The sequence below is a fragment of the Camelus dromedarius genome, chromosome 5, assembly GCF_036321535.1.
Source record: "Camelus dromedarius isolate mCamDro1 chromosome 5, mCamDro1.pat, whole genome shotgun sequence".
Lineage (NCBI taxonomy): Eukaryota > Metazoa > Chordata > Mammalia > Artiodactyla > Camelidae > Camelus > Camelus dromedarius.
The window spans coordinates 80,556,753-80,579,875 of record NC_087440.1 but is presented as its reverse complement, the minus strand read 5'-3'; the positions used below and the strand labels follow the sequence as shown (position 1 = coordinate 80,579,875).

General features: G+C 41.8%; 1 protein-coding gene across 2 annotated transcripts in view; it reads left to right on the top strand.

The window, feature by feature from the left end:
- Positions 1–23,123, top strand: part of PTPN21 (protein tyrosine phosphatase non-receptor type 21) — a 63,510-nt gene that overhangs the window by 25,753 nt on the left and 14,634 nt on the right. For both annotated transcript variants that reach the window (XM_031454158.2, XM_064486174.1), the window contains 9 exons: positions 3,585–3,682; positions 4,934–5,001; positions 5,804–5,874; positions 7,831–7,918; positions 8,321–8,409; positions 10,902–10,989; positions 11,656–11,735; positions 20,011–20,071; positions 20,705–20,789. In XM_031454158.2, coding sequence (XP_031310018.1) covers positions 3,585–3,682; positions 4,934–5,001; positions 5,804–5,874; positions 7,831–7,918; positions 8,321–8,409; positions 10,902–10,989; positions 11,656–11,735; positions 20,011–20,071; positions 20,705–20,789 — 728 coding nt within the window. The remainder of the gene's footprint in view (positions 1–3,584; positions 3,683–4,933; positions 5,002–5,803; positions 5,875–7,830; positions 7,919–8,320; positions 8,410–10,901; positions 10,990–11,655; positions 11,736–20,010; positions 20,072–20,704; positions 20,790–23,123) is intronic.

Sequence of the window (23,123 nt, the reverse complement as noted above, 5' to 3'; positions counted from 1 at the left end):
AACTAAGGTTGAAGTCAGGAGATAAGGCCAAACTTTGGCCTCTCGCCCCACATTTTTAGCTACAGTATTACATGGAGGTTCTGGTATGTGGTATGTGCTTTACTGCATGTTGCACGAGTTATGGGTTCACTAGGCACAAGGGAATGATTAAAGGACAGAATGATGTTTTCATCCTGGCTGTGAACTCTTCTTATTGTGATGTCATCTGTCATGTTTTTGTTGATTTGTTTCTGATCTTTGTGACAGTGAAATGAGAGAGATTTAAAAAAACAATTAGACACAAAATCTGTATTTACTCATCAAGGAAATGTGTGGAAGAAGGGCCCTTCCAGTTCTGACCCCAGTAACCGTGTATGCACAGGTGGGGGAGGTCAGTGGGGAGACAGAGGGGTGTTGGAGGTCAGGGGGTTTTGGCCAGTTAGTGCACTTAGATGGGACAAAGGCAGAAGGGGAAGAATGTATGAGGGAATGGCATAGAGGAACTAAATGGTCTTTTTTTTTTTTTTCCCCTTGAAGATAAAGAGAAAAAAAAACAAGGAATAAAATTTGCATTCTTGAGCCTGCCTTTCACATTCTCCAAAATCCACAACTGCCTTATCTTTTTAACCCTGTTTTTAACATTACTTTCAAGCCAAGCTGAGTTCACTACTTGCAGGGTCCTGAACATGCTGCATGCCTTTTCACCTTTGTGCCTTACCCCTGTCTTTTATATTTATGTACTGGAATCCTGTTCATCTGAATTTTAGTTCAAAAGGCACCCTCCTCGATAAAGCTTCTGTGACATCCTCCCCTTGTCCCCCCGTCAGGCTGGAATGAGCTCTGTCCTAGAATTTGCTTGTACTTATGTCAAGATGGCAGTTGTCATAGCCTTTCATTATAGTTATTTGTATACATATCTTTTTCTTAGATTTTTAAACCCATTTTTTTAACCCATATTTTCTTTAACTTTGCCTTTCGAACAATATTTAACACACTGCCCAGCGGATGGAAGAATTTGGTACTGCCCTGTGTTTGTGAAATATTCTTTTTAAGTACCGAGTTCACAGATGATTATTGGGAAAAGATGCAAAAAACCAAAAATCCAGAATCAGGTTGTAGGGATGAGCATGCCTTGACTGTAGAACAGATCTGAGATACAAATATGGAAGAGAGAAGCAGAGCCAAAAGGAGAAAACAGCAGCGGACCACTTTGACTCATGTACTGAAACATTTATTGAAGATATAATATGGTCTGTAATACACACACACACACACATACACACATATATATCCTGGTTGCTTCCATTAAAGGATTTTAGGGACAGTGGGATAATATAAGGAAAGATAATAAAAGCAACCACTTCTGTTCTTTACTGTATGTTTGGCACTATCCCAAGCTCTTTCTACTTGTTAATTCATTTAATTCTCAGAACAAATCCTACGAGGTAGGTACTGTTACTATCTCTGTTTTGTAGGTGAGGAAACCAAGACATGGAAAGGCTAATAACTCCCTTGCCCAAGGCCATGTTGATAGTGTGCAGTGGCCTGAGATTTAAACTCAGGCTAGCTCCTGAGTCCTTGCTCTCAACCATTGTATTCTATGGACTATAGTATAAAAATTCTAAAAAATAAAGATGAAAATACTAGAAAAATCTCTAACTGGAGATTTGTGGCAGTTAAGAACATGAGCTTTGGGGTCATTTGGACCTGGATTCAAACCCCAGTGGGGCCTTCCCCTGTGGATTTGAGCGTTTTACATAATCTCTGAGCTCCAGCTCCTCATCAGTAAAAGGTGGCTGTTAAATGGTGGAGAAAGTGGCCAGGAGGGTAGTACGAGGGTTGTCAGTGACTGGCTCTGCCTGGATTTTAGCTGTGCATTTCACGGCAGTCATGGCAACAGAAGGAATATTATGAGTCCCAAACTTCATTATCTGATAAAAAAGAGCATCCCAGTTTGCAAACATGACAGATTTTCCTAGTATTATCACTTAAAAGGAAATTTTCAGGGGGGATTTTATGTAAAAGACATTGAACCAGCAATGAGAAAATGTGGAGGAATCAACTCTCATAACAGCAAAAATACAATGTATGGCAAAAAAAGAAAAAAAATTCTGTGAGAGGCTAAGTTAATGTGGTCCAGATGTGCTGCTTTCCAGTGATTTGATTTAAGGAGAGAACCAAGAATACTGAGAGTGGAATATGTGGACAGCATACTCAATAGATAGACTTCTTTAAATACAGCCTTTAAGTAGATGTTTGAAAGGAGCCACTGAAGAAAGTTTCGAGGTCTCCTCTTTGGCAAGATCTCAGAGTTACCAGCATTCTGTTTGCCGATTGAGGGAAATCTACAGATTCTGCTACGAGCAGGTAGAAGGGGATAAGTTGGATCTAAATGATTCTTATTAAAATGGGTAGTGTTTTGGTCAGGTTCTGACAAAACAAAGAATGGAAACCTCAGAGGTAGCTAAAATAGGATGATGTAAGGACGCGCAGGCTCTCGGGAATTCAGTTGTGAACTGTAACTGAGTTGTGCTTCGTAGACAATAAACAGACATCAAACCTGGACAAGATTCTGGATTCAAGATGGTTCTGTGGACTGTATTGGCAGAGGGTCGGTGGATCTTCATTGAACACCGTATCCCCAGCATCTAGAACAATGCTTGATGCAAAGTAGGCCCTAGTAATTACCTAGGTGAATAAATAACAGGAAGGCAGAATACATCTTCACTGTAGACCTTTATCACAATGGAGAAGTGACAGATGAAATATTGATGGTTGGCTGAAAGTAGATGACTGCTGATAGTAATGACAACAGCTGTTTATTAAACGCCAGCTATGTGTTAGCGGTATCATGCTAAGACTGTTACATAGATGCCTTGATACGTTCAGCCTTGTGAAGGGGTAATGGTACCCTATTTTCCTGGTGAAAATTTAAACCCACAGATAATGACTTGCCCAGGTTCGGGCAAAATGCTAAGTTGGAGATCTGGAATTTAATCTAGGTCTGCCTGACTAAAGCTTGTGCTGGTTACTAGTGCCCTATATGTTGAAAGCATAAACAGAAGTAAAGCCCCATTACAGGAGAATTAAGAAAGCATCTTAGTAGCCATTCTGTTTGGTGTTTCATCAAAGAGTATTTTAATATAAGCCTGGTCTGAATTATCAGGAACTGGTTCCTTCTGGCTTTACTTTCCAGGGCTGGGAAAGTCTTACATCACCAAGTTACTAATTAGAGTTTTTAAAGTAAAGATTGGCCATTGATTCTCTGTTTCTCTGTCTAAGAAGAACAAAACTCAGGGACTGTTTTACTACAGGGTATCAGACAGATGACCAGCTGTCTTCTAGATTATAGTAGTTTGTAGCTTTGAAATAAATACAGTTAAGGATAAGTGACTCAATAACTTGATTGTATTGTGTGTGTGTGTGTGTATGTGTTTGCAGGTATAGATACAGTCAGGGACATTTCTGTCATTCTTCGAAACCATCTGAGCTTAAGATTTTGGCTAGTTTATGCTCCTCTATGAAATTATGATAAAATGCATTGTGTCTTAATTGAGGATAATACTGATACTGACTTTTAAAAACTAACCTTTTTTTAAAAATAGGTATCAGTATTATCTACAGCTGAAGAAAGATATCTTGGAAGGAAACATTCCTTGTACATTAGAACAAGCAATTCAGCTAGCAGGCTTAGCTGTTCAAGGTAAGTAACGGCAGTTGATAATGTAATAGATCTATCAGGTTGAAATGTGTGTCAAACAGAAATAGCAAGGGATTCTTAAAGTAACTGACTTTATAGAAAGTACTATAGAGTAGTTTTCTACATTAGTGAAATGTTACTCTGTTATCTAAGGGGCTTCCTTGTGGGGAAAAATGAGCTTGGGTTACCTCAGTGGATTACCTCAACCTTCAGGAACGTTAAGCATGTTATCAAATGTCAACCGAGCAAACAGACCAAAAGTAGAGAGGAAATACACACACACGCACACACACATAGCATTCAATATGCTGCGTGTTCCTCTAGTTCAAGGACTGGGTCTGCGGCTAGCTAGTATTTTCGGAAGAAAGATCAACCAAACAAGGAGGTCATGTTTGCTTATACTGTAAGCATGCGTCATTTGTTTGGTTTCTTAAATAGTTGTCCTAGATTATAGAGCATCAATCATAATAAATAGTTTTGCATTTCACAAGTATTTTTGAGTTGTTTAATTGTCATTTTTCATGTGACAAATATTTACGTGTATGTAATATAGTTTGGGAAGACTTACGATGGGCATTATTTCAAATGATAACTGGCATTTAGTCTTGGGAATTGAAATTTAATCAGAAGAATTATGAATAAAATCCCTTCAGATACTAGCAGGCATGGAGACACGTATCATTTCTAGACAAACAGATGCCTGGTATATATGGAGCCACATTCCTTTTCAAGGTACTTTGAATCTTCTTAAGTGTCGTCTTTGGCTTTAAGAGTTAATTTTTCCATAAGTTTTTTGCTGAACTGTCAATTTTTTTAACAACTAAAAGTTTCTAAACAAATACATCCTATAACATGTTTAGATGATCTAATTCTGTCCCCTAGAGGCAATCACTACTATGAACAGTTTGGTTTCTTCCTGACATTTTTCTGGGTATAAGTAGGCACACGTGATTATAGGGTAGGTTTTGTTTATTTTTTAGTGATAAAAAATGAAGTCATTTGTATGTAATTTTAACTTGTTTTTTCACTTTATTAAAGGCATTTTTTCTAAGTCAAGACACATAAATTTACCCAATTAATGTTTTTAAAAAGATATTTTAAAAATACATACTTTATAAGCTGTAAGGCAAATTTGACTTCTGAAAACTTCCAAATCATAAGCATACCATCTGCCCACTGCACATTGAATTTAGTTGTGCATATTTGCTTCCAATTAAACATAATTGACATGTGAATATTTGTCATTTTATATAGCTGACTTTGGTGACTTTGATCAGTATGAATCCCAGGACTTCCTTCAGAAATTTGCCTTGTTTCCTGTGGTAAGAATTCTTTTGACATTGGGCCTTTTAATAAACAGTTTATTTCTATACCCTTAATGACCCCTGAAATGAAGTCCATATGGTAGACTTACTAGGCAGGAATAGAGTTAAAAAATCAATTCCTTCTTATAAACAGCAACTCAGAGGCTTTCCCTGTTGTGGTGTTCTGGTCCTTGTAAACCCACAGAAACTGAAGGATCTGTGGTCACTGGGCCGCAGCCAGAGAAACTCATTTTGTGTTTGGATGTGAGTTTAAAGAGAGGGACTCATTTCCAGCTTCTGAGGAACCACACAGAAGTTTTGCTTTTAACTGAAGGCTCAAAACCTCATAAAGTTGTGCTGAAATGAATTTGGTTTCTCGTCAGCAATTTAAGGAGTAGATGAAAGAAAGACACTACCTTCTAGTTTTTAAAGTCCCTACTGATGGAACTGAGGGGAAAACGGTGCATTGGAACAGCTACAGGAGGTGGTAGGCTTCTCCTGAGTGTCCACACAGCCAGCCAGGGAACACACAAGATGCTGTTATGTGCTGGGCTTGGCACTGGCTGATGGATGTGTTACCAACCTGAAACAAACCATCTGAAACTTTCTCGGAGATGAATTGAGAAGAGGGCAAGTGTTTTGGCTCCTGAGCAGAAGCCACTTAATTCCTTAGATTATAATTACATACTTAAGCAAAGCTTTCACATATTAATAGAGTCCTAGTTTTGCCTGCTGGTTGACAAGAGTCAGTAACAGCATGAATTCTTCTAGGAAATTTGGGTGACTTGTTTACATACTCACCGCAGTGTGTTTTCTTCAGGGGTGGTTACAAGATGAAAAAGTACTGGAAGAAGCTACTCAAAAAGTGGCCTTGCTGCATCAGAAATACAGGTAACGCCGAGAAACGGAAGAAGTGTAGAACTGACGCCTGTTTGAGTTTGAACCGTGCGCTGACACCATTCAGCCTGGAGCTTTGCTGCTGCTGCTGCTGCTGCAACCACTGCTAGTTCCGAGGAGCCAACATTTGCAGAGCACTCTCTGTGTACTCCGTGCTCCTCTGAGCTCTTACCCACGTTAACTCACTTATTGTTCATGTTTGATCATTGATGAAACTGGGAAAGTTGAAAGCAGCCAGTCTGTGTGCCAGTTCTTCCTGCCGTGTATGAAGAGTTTTGGTGGTGACCTCGCCCTGTGTAGGCTGATGTAAGATTAGGGAGACTTGTTTTCCTTCGTGATGTGGCAAGTACAGCACCCCTTGCCCCCCTCCAGCCCTCTGGGTAAGCTGTGCTGGGAACTGTGGTGCTTTCTGACCCCTGCCTCTGGGTAGACAATGACTTTCTTTGGGAATCTGTGTATTGACCTTAAGAAGAACCCTCTCCTAGAGAAGGCTAGGTCTTAGTCTAAACCGAGTACCACTCAGTTCCGACGACTTTATGTATCATTACATTCTTATAACCACTCTTTAAGGTAAATGTTATTATCTCCTTACAGATTGGGAAAATCATGCTCACAGAGACTAAATAACTTGCCCAAAGTTACAGGTGGTAGAGGTGGGATTTGAACCCAGGTCTGTCTAATTGTAACCGTCTTTCATCTCCTCCCATTAAAAATAACGTTCTGTCTTTAGTCTGTCTCCACTCGAATCCATACAGTCACTAACAAAAGATTAATCTTTCTAAAATAATCCCTTTCACCTTATTTCCCTTCTTCTCCTCAGACGTTCACAAGTCTTTTCTTGCTTTCTGCTAGCCTGAGTTCATTACTCCGGGGATTAAAGACTTCCCACAAGTTGGTTAAATCCTGCCATTCCAGCTTTACCTTCTGCTGTCCATATGAACCTCTTCTTGCAGCATAGTTAATCCCTCAGGCACACATCACTCTGTCTTTTGTTATTTTCATTCATTCATTTGTGCATCTCATTGAAAGATAGTTTAGTGCTGTTACTCTGTATGAGGCAGAGTGCCAGATGCTATGGCACAAAGGTAAATAGAACAGTGACCTGCCATCAAAGAATATATTCCCTGTTCTGGAGCCTCATGGGATAGGCAGGACAGCCCACTGTAATAGTAATTACAGCTCATAATGAGTGCAGGGGAGAGGTGTGCACAGAATGTGATGGATCTGCTCAGAGCTGGAGCATCTGACTTAGGCTCCAGGCAACCACAGGAGGTGACAGAGAAGCCTGAGACCTGAGGGATATTAAGGATTGACCAGGTGCACAAGTGGGTGAGGGGTATACCGGGGAGTGGGATTGGCATGTGCAAAGCCTAGGGGCATGAGGGAATATGGGCTATTCAAAGAAGTGCCATTTGGGTTGGTCACAGTGTGGGGTGCCTTGTGGTGTAGGGGAGCAGCAGACGATGAGGCTGGAGAGGCAGGTGTCCATGCAGCTGAGTGCCGTCCTTACCCACACTGCCTTCGTACCCACCCACCCATGTCATTCTGTCACTGGAGCTGAAAAGGATTTCCATCTTCTAACCCTTACTTCCAGTACTTACCATTTGGCATTTAGCTCACAATGCTTAGTATTGCCTGGTACTTTGGTGGTTTAGAAAGAATTCTAGCTTTCACTGAAGGTTTTTCAGGCAGTTGTTTTATTTCCTACATTTCCCCTTGCCTGCCTGGAGTACAAGGGATAGGATCATACATAACTAACCCTCGGGATTCAGAACAGTTCTTTTGCATGTAGTTGATTTTCAGTAAATATTGATAGATTGATGTAACTAACTACAGATGCTTAGAAACTTGAAATGTTTATGATGTTTTACACCAAATTGATGCATAGTTGTTTTTTTTTAAATTTTTTAGTTTTTGTGAATAATCTGGCTAACCTCTTCTGGGTTGCAGAGGGCTCACTGCTCCTGATGCTGAAATGCTGTACATGCAGGAGGTGGAGAGAATGGATGGCTACGGCGAAGAGAGCTACCCTGCGAAGGTAAGCTTAGCACAAGGACTGGGCTCTCCAAAAGTAACCTGAATAATTTCTAAGCGAATAGTGGGCAAGCCCAGGGGCGCCCTGCTGTGCAAAGGCTGAAGATGTGCAAAAGTCTGCAAACCTAAAAGCTGAGGTCCTTGTGACCAAATTTTGTAGTAAAACACATTTCTGTTTTGAAGTTCGTTCTTGGAAATGCTCTTGAAATAGTGTTCCTTAAGGAGCCCAACTCTGTTTTCATACGTATATACAAGATGGCACGTTTACACCTTGCAGACTTTTTCCCTTCACGCAGGTCTTCTGGACATTCTATGTCTGGGAAACACAGGGAGGGAAGTAGATGTAGCTGTTGTAGGTCTTTGCTTCTGCCGCCTGAGTGTTTCCTGTTGTGCTTTCTCCTTTTAGGATAGCCAAGGCAGCGACATATCCATCGGAGCGTGTCTCGAAGGCATCTTTGTGAAACATAAGAATGGAAGGCCTCCTGTGATATTTAGGTATTTTTCTGACATCTTTCTGTGGACTTTCTGTGGTTCCTGTTGGTGGTATTTTTAGTACCTATGCTAGTTATAGCGTTCACAGGTAAGTCTCCCCCGGGTCTGATTGGGAAATAGAAACATGCCCTTCCTAGAATAAAATGCCACCTCACTGCCGTGGTGGTTTTTATAAGATTCTTCAAAACCAAGTTGCAGAAAATAGTGCTTAAAGTGATGGGTACCTATGAAATGCTAAAAAATATGTGACACTTTACTTACCATACTGAGGCCATTCTTTGTTTTGATGTGAATTTTTCATTTGAGCTCTGGTTTCTAGAGCTATTTCTTGGGGCAAATCTAGGTCTTTTTCTGATTCTAGTTTGTACAAAAATTCCTAAAATACCAATATGTAATCAAATTTCAATTACTTTTTTGGGGTTTTTTTTTTTTTTTTTGGTGGGGGGAGGTAATTAAGTTTATTTATTTATTTTTAGAAAAGGTCCTGGGGATTGAACCCAGGACCTTGTGCGTGCTAGACATGCACTCTACCACTTGACCTATATCCTCCTCCCTTCAGTTACTTTTTATAACGTTCATTTTTTTTCTTGATTATACAAATGTGATGCTATTCGTTTACGGAAATCTTAGAATGTATCTAGTAAGAAGGACACAAAGAATATATAGTAATGTGCTGATAGTGGCCGACTCTGAACAGTGAGATTGCAGGTGATTTAATTTCCTTTTCAGTATTCTGTGTCCCAATTTATATCTTACAGATAGTAAGTTAGACCATGTTGTTCAATCCCTGCCTTTTCATTCCTTAAAATCCATAGTCTAGAAAATCCAAAGTGTCATTTCATGGAAATATTGCCAATTTTACTCTACTTTGACTCTATTGTCTCTTGATGAAAAACTTAGTTTATATTCTTTTCATTAAGTGGTAAAACATAGCATTTTTGTGTTTTGGTCCCTTTGTGTTTACCATTTCTTGGTTGATTATTATGAGCCAGGTACGATGCTGAATACCTTCTGTGTGTTTTCTCTGATAATCTTCACAGCAACTCCGAGCAGAGGGGATTACCACATTTTCCATACGGGATAATTGAGGCTTAGAAAAGCTGTGACTTGTCCAGCGTCACCCAGTTCTGAACTGGCATAACCAAGGACTCAGATTCTCCACTTCAAGCTGGACTCTTAATCACCATCTTAAAAGCTTCTTTTATTAAGAGGAATTTAATTTCCCCCCACTATTAAAACTTTCTAAACCATTTTTGCTATTTCTTCCTTAGAACTAGTTTTACCTTTTCAGATTGTTTTTCTCTAAGCTGACATCTCTACCTTCACTTCCTTTGCTTTACTACCTTCTGGGCCCTGAATTCTCCATGGTGATGATGACCACGGAAGCATGTACCTGACTTGAGGAGCAGATCCCCACGCTTAGACTGTCCTGCACTGGGTCAGGTGGCTTCCTTTTGGCAATTGCCCTCATGTCCCCAAGCTGTTCATTGTCTTCCCAGCATACTGAGTTGGGGGCGGTCAGAAAATGGCTCTGGCCTGCACCAGAAGGGCAGGGCCCTGGCATTGCTCAGAAGGCCACGGGAAAACTGGGGACATCCTGCTGGCTTCCTTCATCTCGCTGGATAGGGATTTCTGAAATTGCCTTCTTTAATATGATGCTAATAATCTTTAGGTTTAACAATTAAACACCAAATTCCTACAAATAAATTTTATTTATTTAAATAAATTTAAATAAAACTTAACATAATAGAGAAGCAAAAAAGGGGGTAAATTTTTTTCTTCCAGACCTATTTTTCCCTTTTATAAAATTATAGTTACATAATAAAATACTAATATATAAAATCTGAACATGGTAAAATACAGTTAGAAAGTTCGCGATCAGAGTTTGAATCCTGGTGAACACACCCAGAATAGTTCACTCTTTGGGTTCCTGGCATTTGAACTTTATCTTCACCCTGCTTCACTAGCTTTCAGAGCACCTCTCCTCTACTTTTATGCCTTATTATGCCCTGTATACCTGCAGAATTTAACAGTATTTGTTTGCTTCTACATTCTCTCTCTCAGCCCCACCCTCCAACTATACCCCTTTGGGGGAAGCACTGTTCCTTACTCATCTTAGTATCTTAGGACCTAACACAATTTCTGATACGTCATAGTTGGTGCCCTTGAAAATGTTTGTTGAATGAATGAAGGAGGCATTGGCAACCAGCTGAGAGTGGGATCTTTGATCAAAGTAGTCCAGCAAATGAGGATAAATAGATTTTACATTTTTAAATACGCTGCCTTCATTTAGTATACATGCATTTACTTTTTGCAACTAGCTGTGGTCACTTCAATTAGAAAATGCATGCTAGCTGATTAGAACAACTGTTTTCTTTCTAAAATGATTAAAAAACATTAGCTTATATGTTAAGCTCAAGAAGGAAAGGTCATATATTCTGTCTCAGTAAAAACATGAGAACTCATGTTGCCCTTTTCTGTCTGTCGTTCTTTAGGTGGCATGATATTGCTAACATGTCCCATAATAAGTCCTTCTTTGCACTAGAGCTGGCAAATAAAGAGGAGACCATCCAGTTTCAAACTGTGAGTAAACATTAGGAACTGGTATAGAATATTTTTCCTAGAAGTTAACATTTCTGTGTGCATGTTTGGGTGGTAGCATTAAAATTATAGTTTTATAAAGCATAAAATTTTATATTATACCATTTCACATAATAGAACTTGGCAAAAAGTAGTTGCTTAGTAAATAATGTTGAATGAATGAATGAGTTTTTGGATGAATACTATCTGATGATCTTGAATTAAATTTAAGGGACTGTAAGTAGGTGAGAAAGTAAGCACTAATAATCTTAATTTCCACTGAAAAGTGAATAGCTCTATAGAAATACTATTTCATAGTTACTTCTGTTCTCTTGACAAAGGCTATGAGTCTCTAAGTCAAATGTTTAAAATATCTTTGAGTAGCTCTTTGTCAATAATAAAAGTTGACATTTTCATAATTTTAAAATTTCTAAGTCATTTTGAAACTGATACAAGAATCACACTTTGAGCAGGTTTTTTTTTTTATCTTTATAATTTAAATCCTAATTATAACATTGGAACAATGGGTGCAGTATTAGAAAATGAGAATCACAGTCTGTTAAAAGTGACTTGGATATAATGTCACCCAAATCTGTCATGTTCTCAGAAAAGCTCTGTATCAAGTTGTAGACGTGCTTTCATTTACTTTATGCATATTTTATTTACTAGGAAGACATGGAAACAGCAAAATATGTGTGGAGACTCTGTGTCGCACGACACAAATTTTACAGACTAAATCAGTGTAGCCTGTAAGTATGTCCGACTTGTGGAAATTGTAGGAAATGATGAATTTAGACCCTTTTTTGCCTTGACTTACAGTATATCATCTAGAAGGCAGATTTTTTTTAAAAAGATACCATTTTCATAACATTTTTGTAACATCTTTGCTTTTGCGTGTTAAAATTTTCTCAATTTTTAAAATTTCACCTTTGGACCAACTTCTAGTAACTACACAGATATGCCTCTAAGATTTCTTTCAACTAGTTACTAGAATTATTCTAATTCTTGAAAGCTAAAGGGGAATTTTTCAAAGCAGCAGTTTGAGTAATAAAAGATCAGCTTTTCAAGACATTGCAAGAATTTATACTCCTTCTTCCTAATGTACATTTTCCTCAGCCCATGTGGATCTCCTTCTTCCTGCTGGATTATCCCCATCAGGATATAAACAAGCTGTAATATTTTACCTCTTAAAATTCTTTCCCTTCATTCCACATACCCTCTAGCCATGGGATCATGTCTCTTTTCTCTTTTATAACAGATATCTTCAGTAGTTGTATAATCTTGCTCTCTCTCCTTCCTTCCACCCTGTTTCCCCTAAGCTGCCACACCACCACCATCGCTTGCCAGAGTGACAGTGACCTTCAACTGGTGGTCATTTCAGGAGTTCTTGTACTTGACTGCTGGGAAGCACCTAACCTCTGGCCATCACGAAGGCCTTCCTCCCTGCACCCTGCGCCCCTTGGCTGCCAGGACTCCCCCTCTCCTGTTTGTCCTCTTTCTAGGCTGCTTCTTCTCAGTCACCTTTGCTGGTGTAGTCCTCGGACCTCTTCTCATCTACACTTGTTCTCTAGGGGATTCAGCTTGACTCAGGCTTCATGGTAGGATCTTTATACTGAAAGGGCATCCGACTTCATTATCTAGCCCCGTCGTCTCCCTGAGCTCTTGACTCTCACACCCTGCCATCTACTTGACATCTCCACTTGAGTACCTCACAGGCTTCTCAAATTTTATATGCCTAAAACCAAACTTAAAAAAATTTTTTTTTTTAGCAGTTTTGGGTTTATAGGAAAATTGAGCAGAAAGTACCAAGAGTCCCCATATACCCCAACATCTCCCCCTCCTCCTAATCCCCCATTGTTACATCTTGCAAGTGGGGCACATCTGTTACAGCTGATAGGCAATATTCATATACGATTATGACCCTAAGTCCACAGTTGATATTAGGGTTGACTCTCGGTGCTGTACGTTCTAAGGGTAAAACCAGACTCTTGATTTGCTCCTCCTCTTCGTGCCCCAGAATCTGCCGCTTCCTACTCTTTCGACAGGTGGCAGCACACCATAGTCACCCAGTTGTCCTGGCCACAAACCCGGAGGCCCTGCTTAATGCCTGTTTCCCTTTCACCCCACGTCCAGTGTATCAGCGCGCTCTGCCAGCACTGCCTTCAAAATGTATCTGGAACTTGATCATTTTCACTACTCTTTCAGCTAATAACTTAGTGCCGGCTGCCATAATTCTCACCTGGAATACTGCCGTAGCCCTCCGACTCTCCACGTCTGCGCCTGCCCTGCCTGTAGCTTACGTTCCACAGTCAGCCAGGATGGTCTTAGTGCAGCGTCAGTCAGACCCTGTCACTCTTCTTAAGACCTGCGTTGACACTCCATCGTGCTTCAGAGTGCCAGGCTGTGTGCGATCTGGTCCTTGCCTGGCTCCAGCCTTGCTCCCTTTACCCTCCTCCTTGCTCCCGCTGTTCCAGCCACACTAGTATCCTTTCTGGGCTGCGAACACATTCCTCCCTCTGCCTGCATCCCTCTCCTCCCACGTCTTCCTGTGCTGGCTCCCTCATTGCATCATGGTCTCCTCACAGGTGCCCTTGGTCAGAGGGGCTGTTCCTGACCACCCTGTGTATCCCCCTCCCCATCTGCTCTGTTTCCCTTTATGCCTTTACCCTGTGGTTTTCTTCTTCATAGCACTAAGCACTTGAGTTTGTGTTACTTGTTTACTTGCTTGTTGTCTTTATCCCCTCCCAGTAGGTGAACGCCACTGCACTGCACAGCGCAGACGCTCTCCCTGTGCCGTTTACCCCGTATTCCCAGCGCCGAGCAAGGGCTGCCACTGTTGGCCTTGATGAGTTTGTTGAAGGAGCCTACAGGAGTGAGTGTGAAGAGCTCTGATTTGGGATGTCCGTGGTGCTGTGGGAGCCCTTCGGAGAAGGGCTCCTAACCCAGATCCACCACGTTAGGAAAGGCTTCCCAGCAAAATGGCATCTAAACTGAAGCCTGGTTTCACTCCATTCCCACACCCTTTCTTTAAGCTGTTCTCTCTCCTCTGGTCTGTTCTGGCTGCTTCCCGTCAGGTCTACCCGCCCCATCTCATCGGCTCTGGCCAGTCTTCTGAATACAGGAGCAAAAGACGTAGCACTGCTCTCGGTTACAGCTCAGGGCTAGTCTGGGCCGGCTCCTCTCCTCCGGCCTTCCGGAGCTGTGGGATGAAGGGCAGACTCCTGTGATCTCCTCTGGACCCATCTGCCCAGCTGACCCTTGATCCTGGCTCCTGGAACCCGTCAGTCCTACCATGCTGATGGCTCTCACAGCCCCAGGCCTTTGCTGGAATGCCCTTCCTCTTCTTGTCTAGAGGACTCTTCATCATTCTTCAAAATCCAGTGTCAGTGCTGCTGCCCTGGGGTCTGCCGTGCTTTTAGTTTGCTTAGTCCTCAGCACCACATTCAAAGTTCTAGTTTTTTCCCTACCATTTTGTACCTGTAATTCTAATTCAGTAAATACTTTCTCTGTCAAGCATTATGCTGAGAGCATTTATGTCCTCTAATTTTCTCCCTGTTTGGTACAATTATTATTGCCCATTCACAGATGAAGGTATGGAGACTTAGAGATGTGAAGGGTCATGCCCCTGCCATACAGCGAGTCTTTGGGAGCTGGGTGATGAGAGCCTGGGCCATAGTCACCACGCTGGACCGTCAGAGTAGTGCCGGTCTGCTGCTTTGACGGGGACCGGATGTGTCTGTCTTGTCTGATAGAGCTGCATGAGAACAGGGCCTCCTCGTGCACTTTGGTGGCAGGGTCTGGCAAGGCGCCCCGAGTGAGAGGGCTTAGTGAGTGACGAAGGCCTTGGCGAGACAGTAGCAAGAGTCAGAGCGCAGAAGAGCCCTTTTGCTCCAGGTCGATTTCCTTTTATTACTGATTATGAATTAGAGGGGAAAGGACATTTTGTTCCTTAGGGCCGGGAAATAAGGGGAAATGCCATGGAGGTGCTTTCTGTTTTATAGGGACCCAGGGTCTGAGAAAAGCTCTAGTCAAGAGCAACAGGCAAAGAGGCAGGCCTTCCTCTGGGACTTGTGAAGGGAAAGACTCCATTTAGGAGAACAGTCTAACGATTAGCACTGAAGCCCCTTTCCGCCTCTCCTCCCTCTGTCCCCACCACCCCTGTGTTTCTGTATGAGTCCCACTGCGGGTCTGCTGATGGGGTTTTGGAAAACATTAGCTGTCAGGGAGCACCAACCTTGCTTTCTTTGTGAATGTGGGAAGCCTCTGCTTGCTGCCTGGCTTGGAGTTCTGGGTGCATTTGTACATGAAAGTGTTTCCCCTGGTGGCTAAACTCAGTGCCACTAGTCCAAGGTAGTTGCATTTGGGGCTCCTCTGGGCTGGCCTGGCTGCCCAGCCATGAGGGGCATTATTTTTTGTGCAGAAGTGTGTTCTGCATAGAGCAGTAGATATGCAGTCTATTGGACCATGGCCTCTTCATAAATTCAAAGCCTTTCATAAGTTTAAGAGTGTTCATAATATTAAGCCATCATTGCCTCAGCTCATTCTGTTTCTGGAAAATGATGGAGAATCAGTCATTTTGAATAAACTATAAAATATCCCTTTCCAGTAGACATCCATTACTTGGTGGTGGTCAGTACTTTTTTAAAAAAGGTTTTTTGGCAAATCGCCACCTGGTGATAGTTTTAAAGTTTAGAGGGAAAATAAATAAGTCATTGGGGTTTTTTTGTGTGTGTGTGGTAAATGATTCCGTCTTAGAAATCTCATTTTTGTCATATTACTATTTATTGTCAAATATAAATAAAACCACATTTATATTAGGTCTTAAGTTGCGTATATTGTATCTGTATAAGGAAAATATGAATGTTTTTAAAGTGAAATAATTATGTTTAAATGGCTATTTTTCCACATTAAAAAAAACTCTACATCTAGTGAGTATGGAAGTCCATTTCTATGGATTATTCCCGTGTAATATTTATGATGGAAGGTACCCACTTCATTCTATGGGAAGTGAATATACCACTTGTTCCTCAGGTAAAGGAAATGAATTCTTAGCTTTTAATATTTTGATGGATAATAAAACTGAAAATAACTTTAATTTTTATGGTCATTTCTTTTAAGGCTCTCAACCTAGGCTATGTTTAGTCACATTTACGACGATAATGACTCTGAATTATTGGCAGACTTGTTCTCGTGGTCCAGATGGGTAAACTGAAGTGTGATGGGCATGTAAGGAGCCCACAGCAGGCCTGGGACTGGACGGTGAATCCTGGGCGTCGGGTTCGGGCTGCAGCAACCGGTGGCTCAGGAGATGGATTCTGCTTGTGCAGAAAGGAGGACTTTACTCCTGAGTGTCCCCCTCCCCACTCCTCAGTCCTGATACCTAGTCTAATGCTGTTTGGGATGGCCTTTCGTGATTCCTCTAACCTTGGTCTAGATGACTATTAGAATTTATAGGATGGCGTTACCCATCTTCAGTCTTGCCCCCTCTCTCCGCTTTCAAAGTACTTTAGGTGACAGAATCATCTTTTTGTGTCACCCAAGCCTGAAAAATGTTAGAAATGATACTGGGCCCTAAACATTTCTTTAGGGTTGGGGTAGAAGTTAAGTGAGATGTCAGTTTCTTAGGTCAAATGACTCCCCTCCCCCTCCCCCAAGGCTGAGCCCCAGAACTGTAGTCAGCCTCTTGAATTAAATGAGAAAGCCTGGGAGAGTCTTGAGAAGGGTGTTGGTATAGGAGGCTTTTCTCTCTCCTCTTTGTGGGGAAGGAGAGGGGAAGGGGATGATGGTATTCCCCAACCTGAAAAGCATGTGGTAGAAGTTTCAGTAGACTTTCTCTGAAAAGGGACGTTAGACTCGGCCACCAGCGGCCGCTTGCTGAGCACAGTCAGAGGGTTGGCGCGCGTTCCCCGCAGTTTGGGGCTGTCGGTGAACACAGCGGCCAGTGGCTGCCTCTGTTCTGCAGACTTCTGTGGTCGGGGGGGATAGACTGGAGTGGGCCCTGCCTGGAAGGAGATAGGGTTACCCCACTTCTTCTAGGCTGACTGCAGTGTCTGAAGAGACTAGGAGGCCTGGAAGAAGGGAGCAACCCCTGTCCCATTAAAGGAAAGTCATTGAGACCAACATTTTCTAGGTATTTCCACCACCCAGCAAACTTTCTGTTCAACAAAATCTCCTCTGCACTAACTATAAATATGTAAGAAAGGAAGCTCCTAAAGCGAAGTTCAGACAGCTGTTAGAAATAGGAACTTGGCTGCTAGATGCTCAGCAGGGAGCATCAGCTTCAGGCCTCAGTCACTGTTGCATTCATTTGTTGAACAAACAGTCGACGTGCTCCTTGTGTGCCAGGCACCAGTGGTACCAGGTGTGTCCTCTTGCCTTTGTGGAGCTTGCAGAGCTTTTGATGTTGGGGAGAGGGGTCAGACGAATAATCAGCTGTGAGGAGCACGTGCTCAGGACTCTGACAGACTGCCTGATTCAAATGCCAGTTCTGCTGCTTATTTGCCATGTGAGCAGGAGCAATTTACTTCATCTAAGTATGTTTCCTCATCTGTAAAATCAGGATAATAACCAGCCTCCCTCATGGGGCTGGAGTTTGGATTCCATTAGGTAACCACGTGTAGCCTTCTCTTATTTTGCTTCTCCAGTACACACATTCCAGTAATTTTTTTTCTTCCTAAGTTCTTCAGCTGTCTCATTTTTAGCAGCACCAATCAGCACAGTGACTGCCCCAAAACACAACCGACAGTTCCACCATTCTGTCTTGGGTACTAAGTTTAGGATAGCTGATCTCACAGTAACCGCATTTACGAGAATGTTGGCAAGAAGAAAGAGGAGGTTAGAATATTAGAACTGATGGTGAGACTGCCTACAGTTTGGCAGGAGGAAGACATCCTAGTTTGTGTTTAGCAGAAGCTGCTTTTGCGGGGGCAGTGTCACCTCCATCCTGGGTGCTACCAGCAAGGTGCCAAAATAGATCCCTCATGTGGGAGTTGCCACCTACGCTCCTAAGCTCTGCATCCTTGGAGTCTGTGTTTAATACACTTAAGTTTATTTTTGCTCCCGGCTGGGCAACTCTGGGCATGTTGTTGGAGGATTCTATCAGCAACCTTTCTCCCTGTCTCTGAATTTTGAATTTGTAGTACTTTAAAATTTCAGTCAATTTCATGAGTCTCTGTACTAAATACAAACCTCAAAGGACCCAGTTTGCCTAAACCTAGCACTGACAATGGAGTCTAAGCAAAGGGAAAGTAAATTTCAAGGCTACAAAATGCAGTGTCTTCAAATTCTGGACACTGATTATAGGAATGTATTAATATAGTAGTTAAGGAGTGTTTAAAAAAAAAAGGCTCAGGCACACCCTCTTGATTTGCTTCTCTAAGGAGTTCTCCTCCTCCTTTACCAATATAATGCTTTACCAATTGATAGAGGTATTTTGCAATCTAATAGAATTAACGTCCATTTTATTATTGTTGAGTAACAAAATTACTGGCAGAATGAGCATCCTTTGGAAAAGAGACATCTTTTCTTCATCAACAATTTTAATACATTCCAATGATAATAAAAAGAAATTGTTAAAGAAAGCATTTAATTTAAAAAAGTCAACTCAAAAGCAATTGTAGCTGCCTGATAAGTTCCTAATAAGCAGTAATTTTCTTTAATCTCAAAAATCTGTAAAAATGAGCTAACATTTAGAGTTTGAATATAAAAAATTAGTTGTTAGAGTGCTAAGAATAGTGTTAATTTATGAGACATGAGATTTGATATTATGGCAAATTTACTGATTAAATAGAGCAAGTGTTCACTTTGTGATTATGAATTTTCTAGTAATTAGTCCCTACAACACTATAACCAAGGATCATAAAATATTTTTGTAATCAGTAATCACGTGTCACATAAGCTCATGAGCCAGAAACAGATGGTAAAAGGTTTTTTTAAGAATGCTTTGACAGGTTGGGGGAGGGTACATAGTTCAGTCGTAGAGCATATGCTTAGCATGCACGAAGTCCTGGGTTCAATCCCCAGTACTGCCATTACAAATAAATAAAGAAATAAACCTAATTACCTCTCCCTCAGTACAAACAAACAACAAACAAAAAGTGTTTTGACAAAATCATGTCACCAACAAAGCCAAAAATCCTATGGGTTTAGGTTCCTAGATCTTATTTGCAATAAAACTAACCACACACAAGAACAAAAAAAAATGCCTGCCTCTGTTTTAAAAAGATAGAATTACAAAAGGACTTTTTTGTTTCTTGTTTTTGACCTACTTTTATTCAAAGATGGAACTTGTTGTGAATAGCTTAAAATCTCAGATTATCTGGTAAATGTCAGCCCACACTCCTTAAGATTCTCATTGCTTTTTAAAAAGTACACTTAAAACCAAAGAGAAGTTTTTTGTAAAGAAAGGTAAATGGATTTACCACAGGCCCGCTGAACCAATTTTTCTACTGTTTTACTTTCCCTGTCTTGGTTCCTTTGAGGAAATAGAGATTGTTGTTTCTGAAGTTACAAACTTATCTCTTCGTTAGTGTTTGTAGTCTGTGGTTAGCAGGCTCTTAATTAAAGGCACTTCCCGTTGCTTCTGGTGCTCAGGCTGGCGGCTGATGGTCACTCCTCAGTACTGTTAATGGAGGAGGTCAGTGCTGAGCCAGGCCCTTGGGATGTGTTTGTGGGTCCTCTAGCCTGGCCTCTGCTTATGATCCCTCCAGAGGTTCCACCTGCGGGGACCTGGGGAAGTTACTCCTGCCCACCCTCTGGTGGTCTCGGTGACTGATGCTCCCTGAGGAGCTCAAACCCTGGCATGCGGTCAGAGGAACCTGGGCAGCAGGAAGGGGCCGGGGCCCGAGTAAGGACAGGGGATCTCCTTTCTTTTCTCTAATTTACAGTTGGATTAGTTTGTCTTTTTTTGCTTGAGAAGATTTATCATTTTACCTTCTTACTAACTTATTTTGATAGCATGAGAAAATTATGTGTATATGAGCATATACATATATGCTCTTCTCAAAGACATGTCTTATTTTGTAGGCAAACTCAGACCGTCATAGTGAACCCGATTAGGAGGAGGTCTTCTTCAAGGATGTCTCTGGTAAGAAAGAAGGAAACATACAATTGCTTTTTTTCTTTTAGTGACATCATCTTCCTTAAAAATGTATGATTTTGTCAGTGTTAATTTTTAGTTTGAGCCACAAAGGTGTGCTGATATTTGACCAATGACATGGTGAATTTTCCATAGGTTAAGCCTAATATTTATGTAATATATATAATATTTATTATATTGTACATATTTAAATGTTGGGTCCAACCTAATATTAAAAATGTTGACTATTAACCAAGAGTAGTCAGAAGTTAGTAGATATTTAAAATACTAGATGATTAAATATACTACGTATAAGCTTCTTATATTCAGTTGTTTATAAAAGAATTCAGGGGATTTGTGTCTGTTCCTTCTTGCTCTTAACGTTTTGGATACAGCTTGTTTTCTTGTGCTGTCTGATGTCTGATATCAGTGCACAGGGCCTGGCATTGCCATTCTGGGAAACAATGAAAAGACAGATATGGTAAGAGCTATGAGGTGTTCAGATTTATTTTTCGTATATAATATGTTTGGCTCCTTTAGAAGGGTTTTAATGGAGAGTAAGAAACCAGCAGAGAATTACTTTAGATGTATTACATAGGCAATGCGTTTTAACCCTATTTCCAACTTTCCATTTCTTTAAAGCCTAAACCCCAGCCCTACGTGATGCCTCCCCCACCCCAGCTGCATTATAATGGACATTATACAGAACCATACACTTCTTCCCAAGGTAAAGTACACTATTTCTGAAATGCCTTACAGAAGTATTATAATTTGAATAAATTACAAAGACTTGGAGATCTTGAAGTGGGGTTAATTTTTGGCTGAAGTTACATCCAAAACTATGGCCAGGATTATAACCGTCCTAGATTCATAGAAGAAGCTGCTGTTAAAGTCAGTTTTTGGACATGGGTAGAAAACATGCAGCATCAGATTCTGACGCTCAGATGGTCCCAGATTTGGCCCGTGGGCGCTCCTTCAAGCTGGCTCCTTTGTCTTGTTAACATGCCCCCGGAGCCTTGAGCGCTTCCTTGCTTTCCAGCACAGGATGTCCCAGGCTCATTTTGTTTTTCTCCCACCTGTAAAATTTAAACATTTTATTTTTACTTATTTTTGTTTATTTTTCACATAATGAGTATAGGGAGCTGTATTTAAGACATCGCCTCCAAAGTACAGACCTTTACTCTCTGTCTACAAAGCTCTGGTATAAAGGCTGAGGAGATTTATGCAGAGAAGTAATTCCACATCTTAAGAAGCTTAGAATCTAGTGGTGGGGGATGAGACAAGTGCACAAATAACTTAAATACAAAGAGAACACGATGGTTGTAATGAGACAGAGCAAGCAATTCCTGTGCCGTTGAATGGAAGAAAGACTCTCATATTTGAGAGATTGAGAAAGACTTTTTGGATCTCAAAAGATGGGTGCATTTCAACAGGTAGAGAGAGAAGCGGGTCCCTGATTGGGACTGCTGCTTCTGGTTTTTTGGGGGGATAGTGAAAGCCACGGCACAGAACGAGGAAGAGGGTGTTTGGACTCACTCCCCCAGGGAACTGGGAGGACATGGTGCCTGAAGGGACCAGAGGGTGGGTGATGATGCACTGTTGGTGCCAGGCCTCCTGTGTAAGATGGGACACGCCATGCAGTGTAGTGAGGTGGGCAGGAGGGGGTGGATTTGGGTGTGGATTCCAAGAATGTCCATGTCAGGATGTTTTTTTTACCTTCTTCACCATCTTCCTTGCATGCTGCCCTGTCTGATTTTTTAACCCCTGCCCCTCCCACTTCTGGGAAAAGGCTCTTCTCTCTGTGTTGTTACTGTTTCCTTGCTGTTTATCCCTTTCCCCTGATCTGCAAGCATCCTCATATTTTTTCCTCTCCTCTCTCTCCAGACTGCAGTTTGAGTTATTTTTTCCTTTCATTTTTCACCGCACTTCTGAGAGTCATACCTTTGTGCTGCTTCTGTTTGTTGGTTAGCTGTTTACTCCTCCCGCCTTTGCTACCCTGGTCCAGCTGCCCTCTCACAGATCCCCGGCGCCCTGCACATACTCCTTACCATCGGATTCCAGCATTCTGCCCTTTTGAAAAACCTCTCTCTTCAGTGCACGGGGTTCTCCCTCCCCCTGCACCATCTCTGAAGGTCTGCCCGTGGCCCCCCCTTCCTCTACAGGCTTCCACAGCCATCTCATCCACGCCTCAGATTTCAGAGGATGACTGTCACTTCTGTATTTCTCACCCCATCGTCACTCCTGTGCTCCAGCCCCACATTTCATCTCCCTGATGGTTGTCGGGGCAGTTAAGGAAGCTACTGCATGTGAGCCGCCAGCCGGGTACCTGGCCGGGTGGCAAGCACTCAGTGAATATTATCAGCTACTACAGCTTGCTGAAAACTAGCATACTGCACTTGCTTTCATCACTATTCCAGAAGCCAGTCCCTTTTCCCACGTTCCTTGCTTCTTTACAATGAAGACACTGTTCCTGATTACTTGGATTCCAAACTACATGTAACTTCCTTCCTTTTTGCCCTCAGCACCCAGACAGTTACAAATCCTATTGCCTCTAATTAATTTCATGTAACTCTCTTCTGTATCCCCTTCTCCCTGTCCCTCTGCTCCAGATCTTATCTAGTTCCTTCTTTTTTTTTTTTTTTAAACCTCTCATTAGTTATTGCATCACAGGTGCTGATGTCCTCAGTCCCCACTCTCCCTGGTGCCCCATTCAGTGGCCAGTCTCATCTCATCCCACCTCCTTGATGAGTGTTCCTTTGTCTGGTGGTCAGCATTCTCAGCAACGTTCGCTCTGCTACTTTTCCAGTCTCATTCCCTGATGTTCTGCACTCCTCTCTAGCTACCTGGTCCTCTAGCCAGACCGAGTGTACCCTCTATGTGGAGTCTCCCGGCTTTGCCTGCACAGCTCTGTCACCCCTGGTGCGCTTACCCAGGCACTCTCCTGCCCACACGCTTCCGCCCAGTCAGGATGGGCGAGGCTGTGCTGCATGAACAAACAATTCTAAACTCTCAGCGGCTTACCCAGGGAAGCTTGCTTTTGTGTACTGGCAGGAGGGCTCTG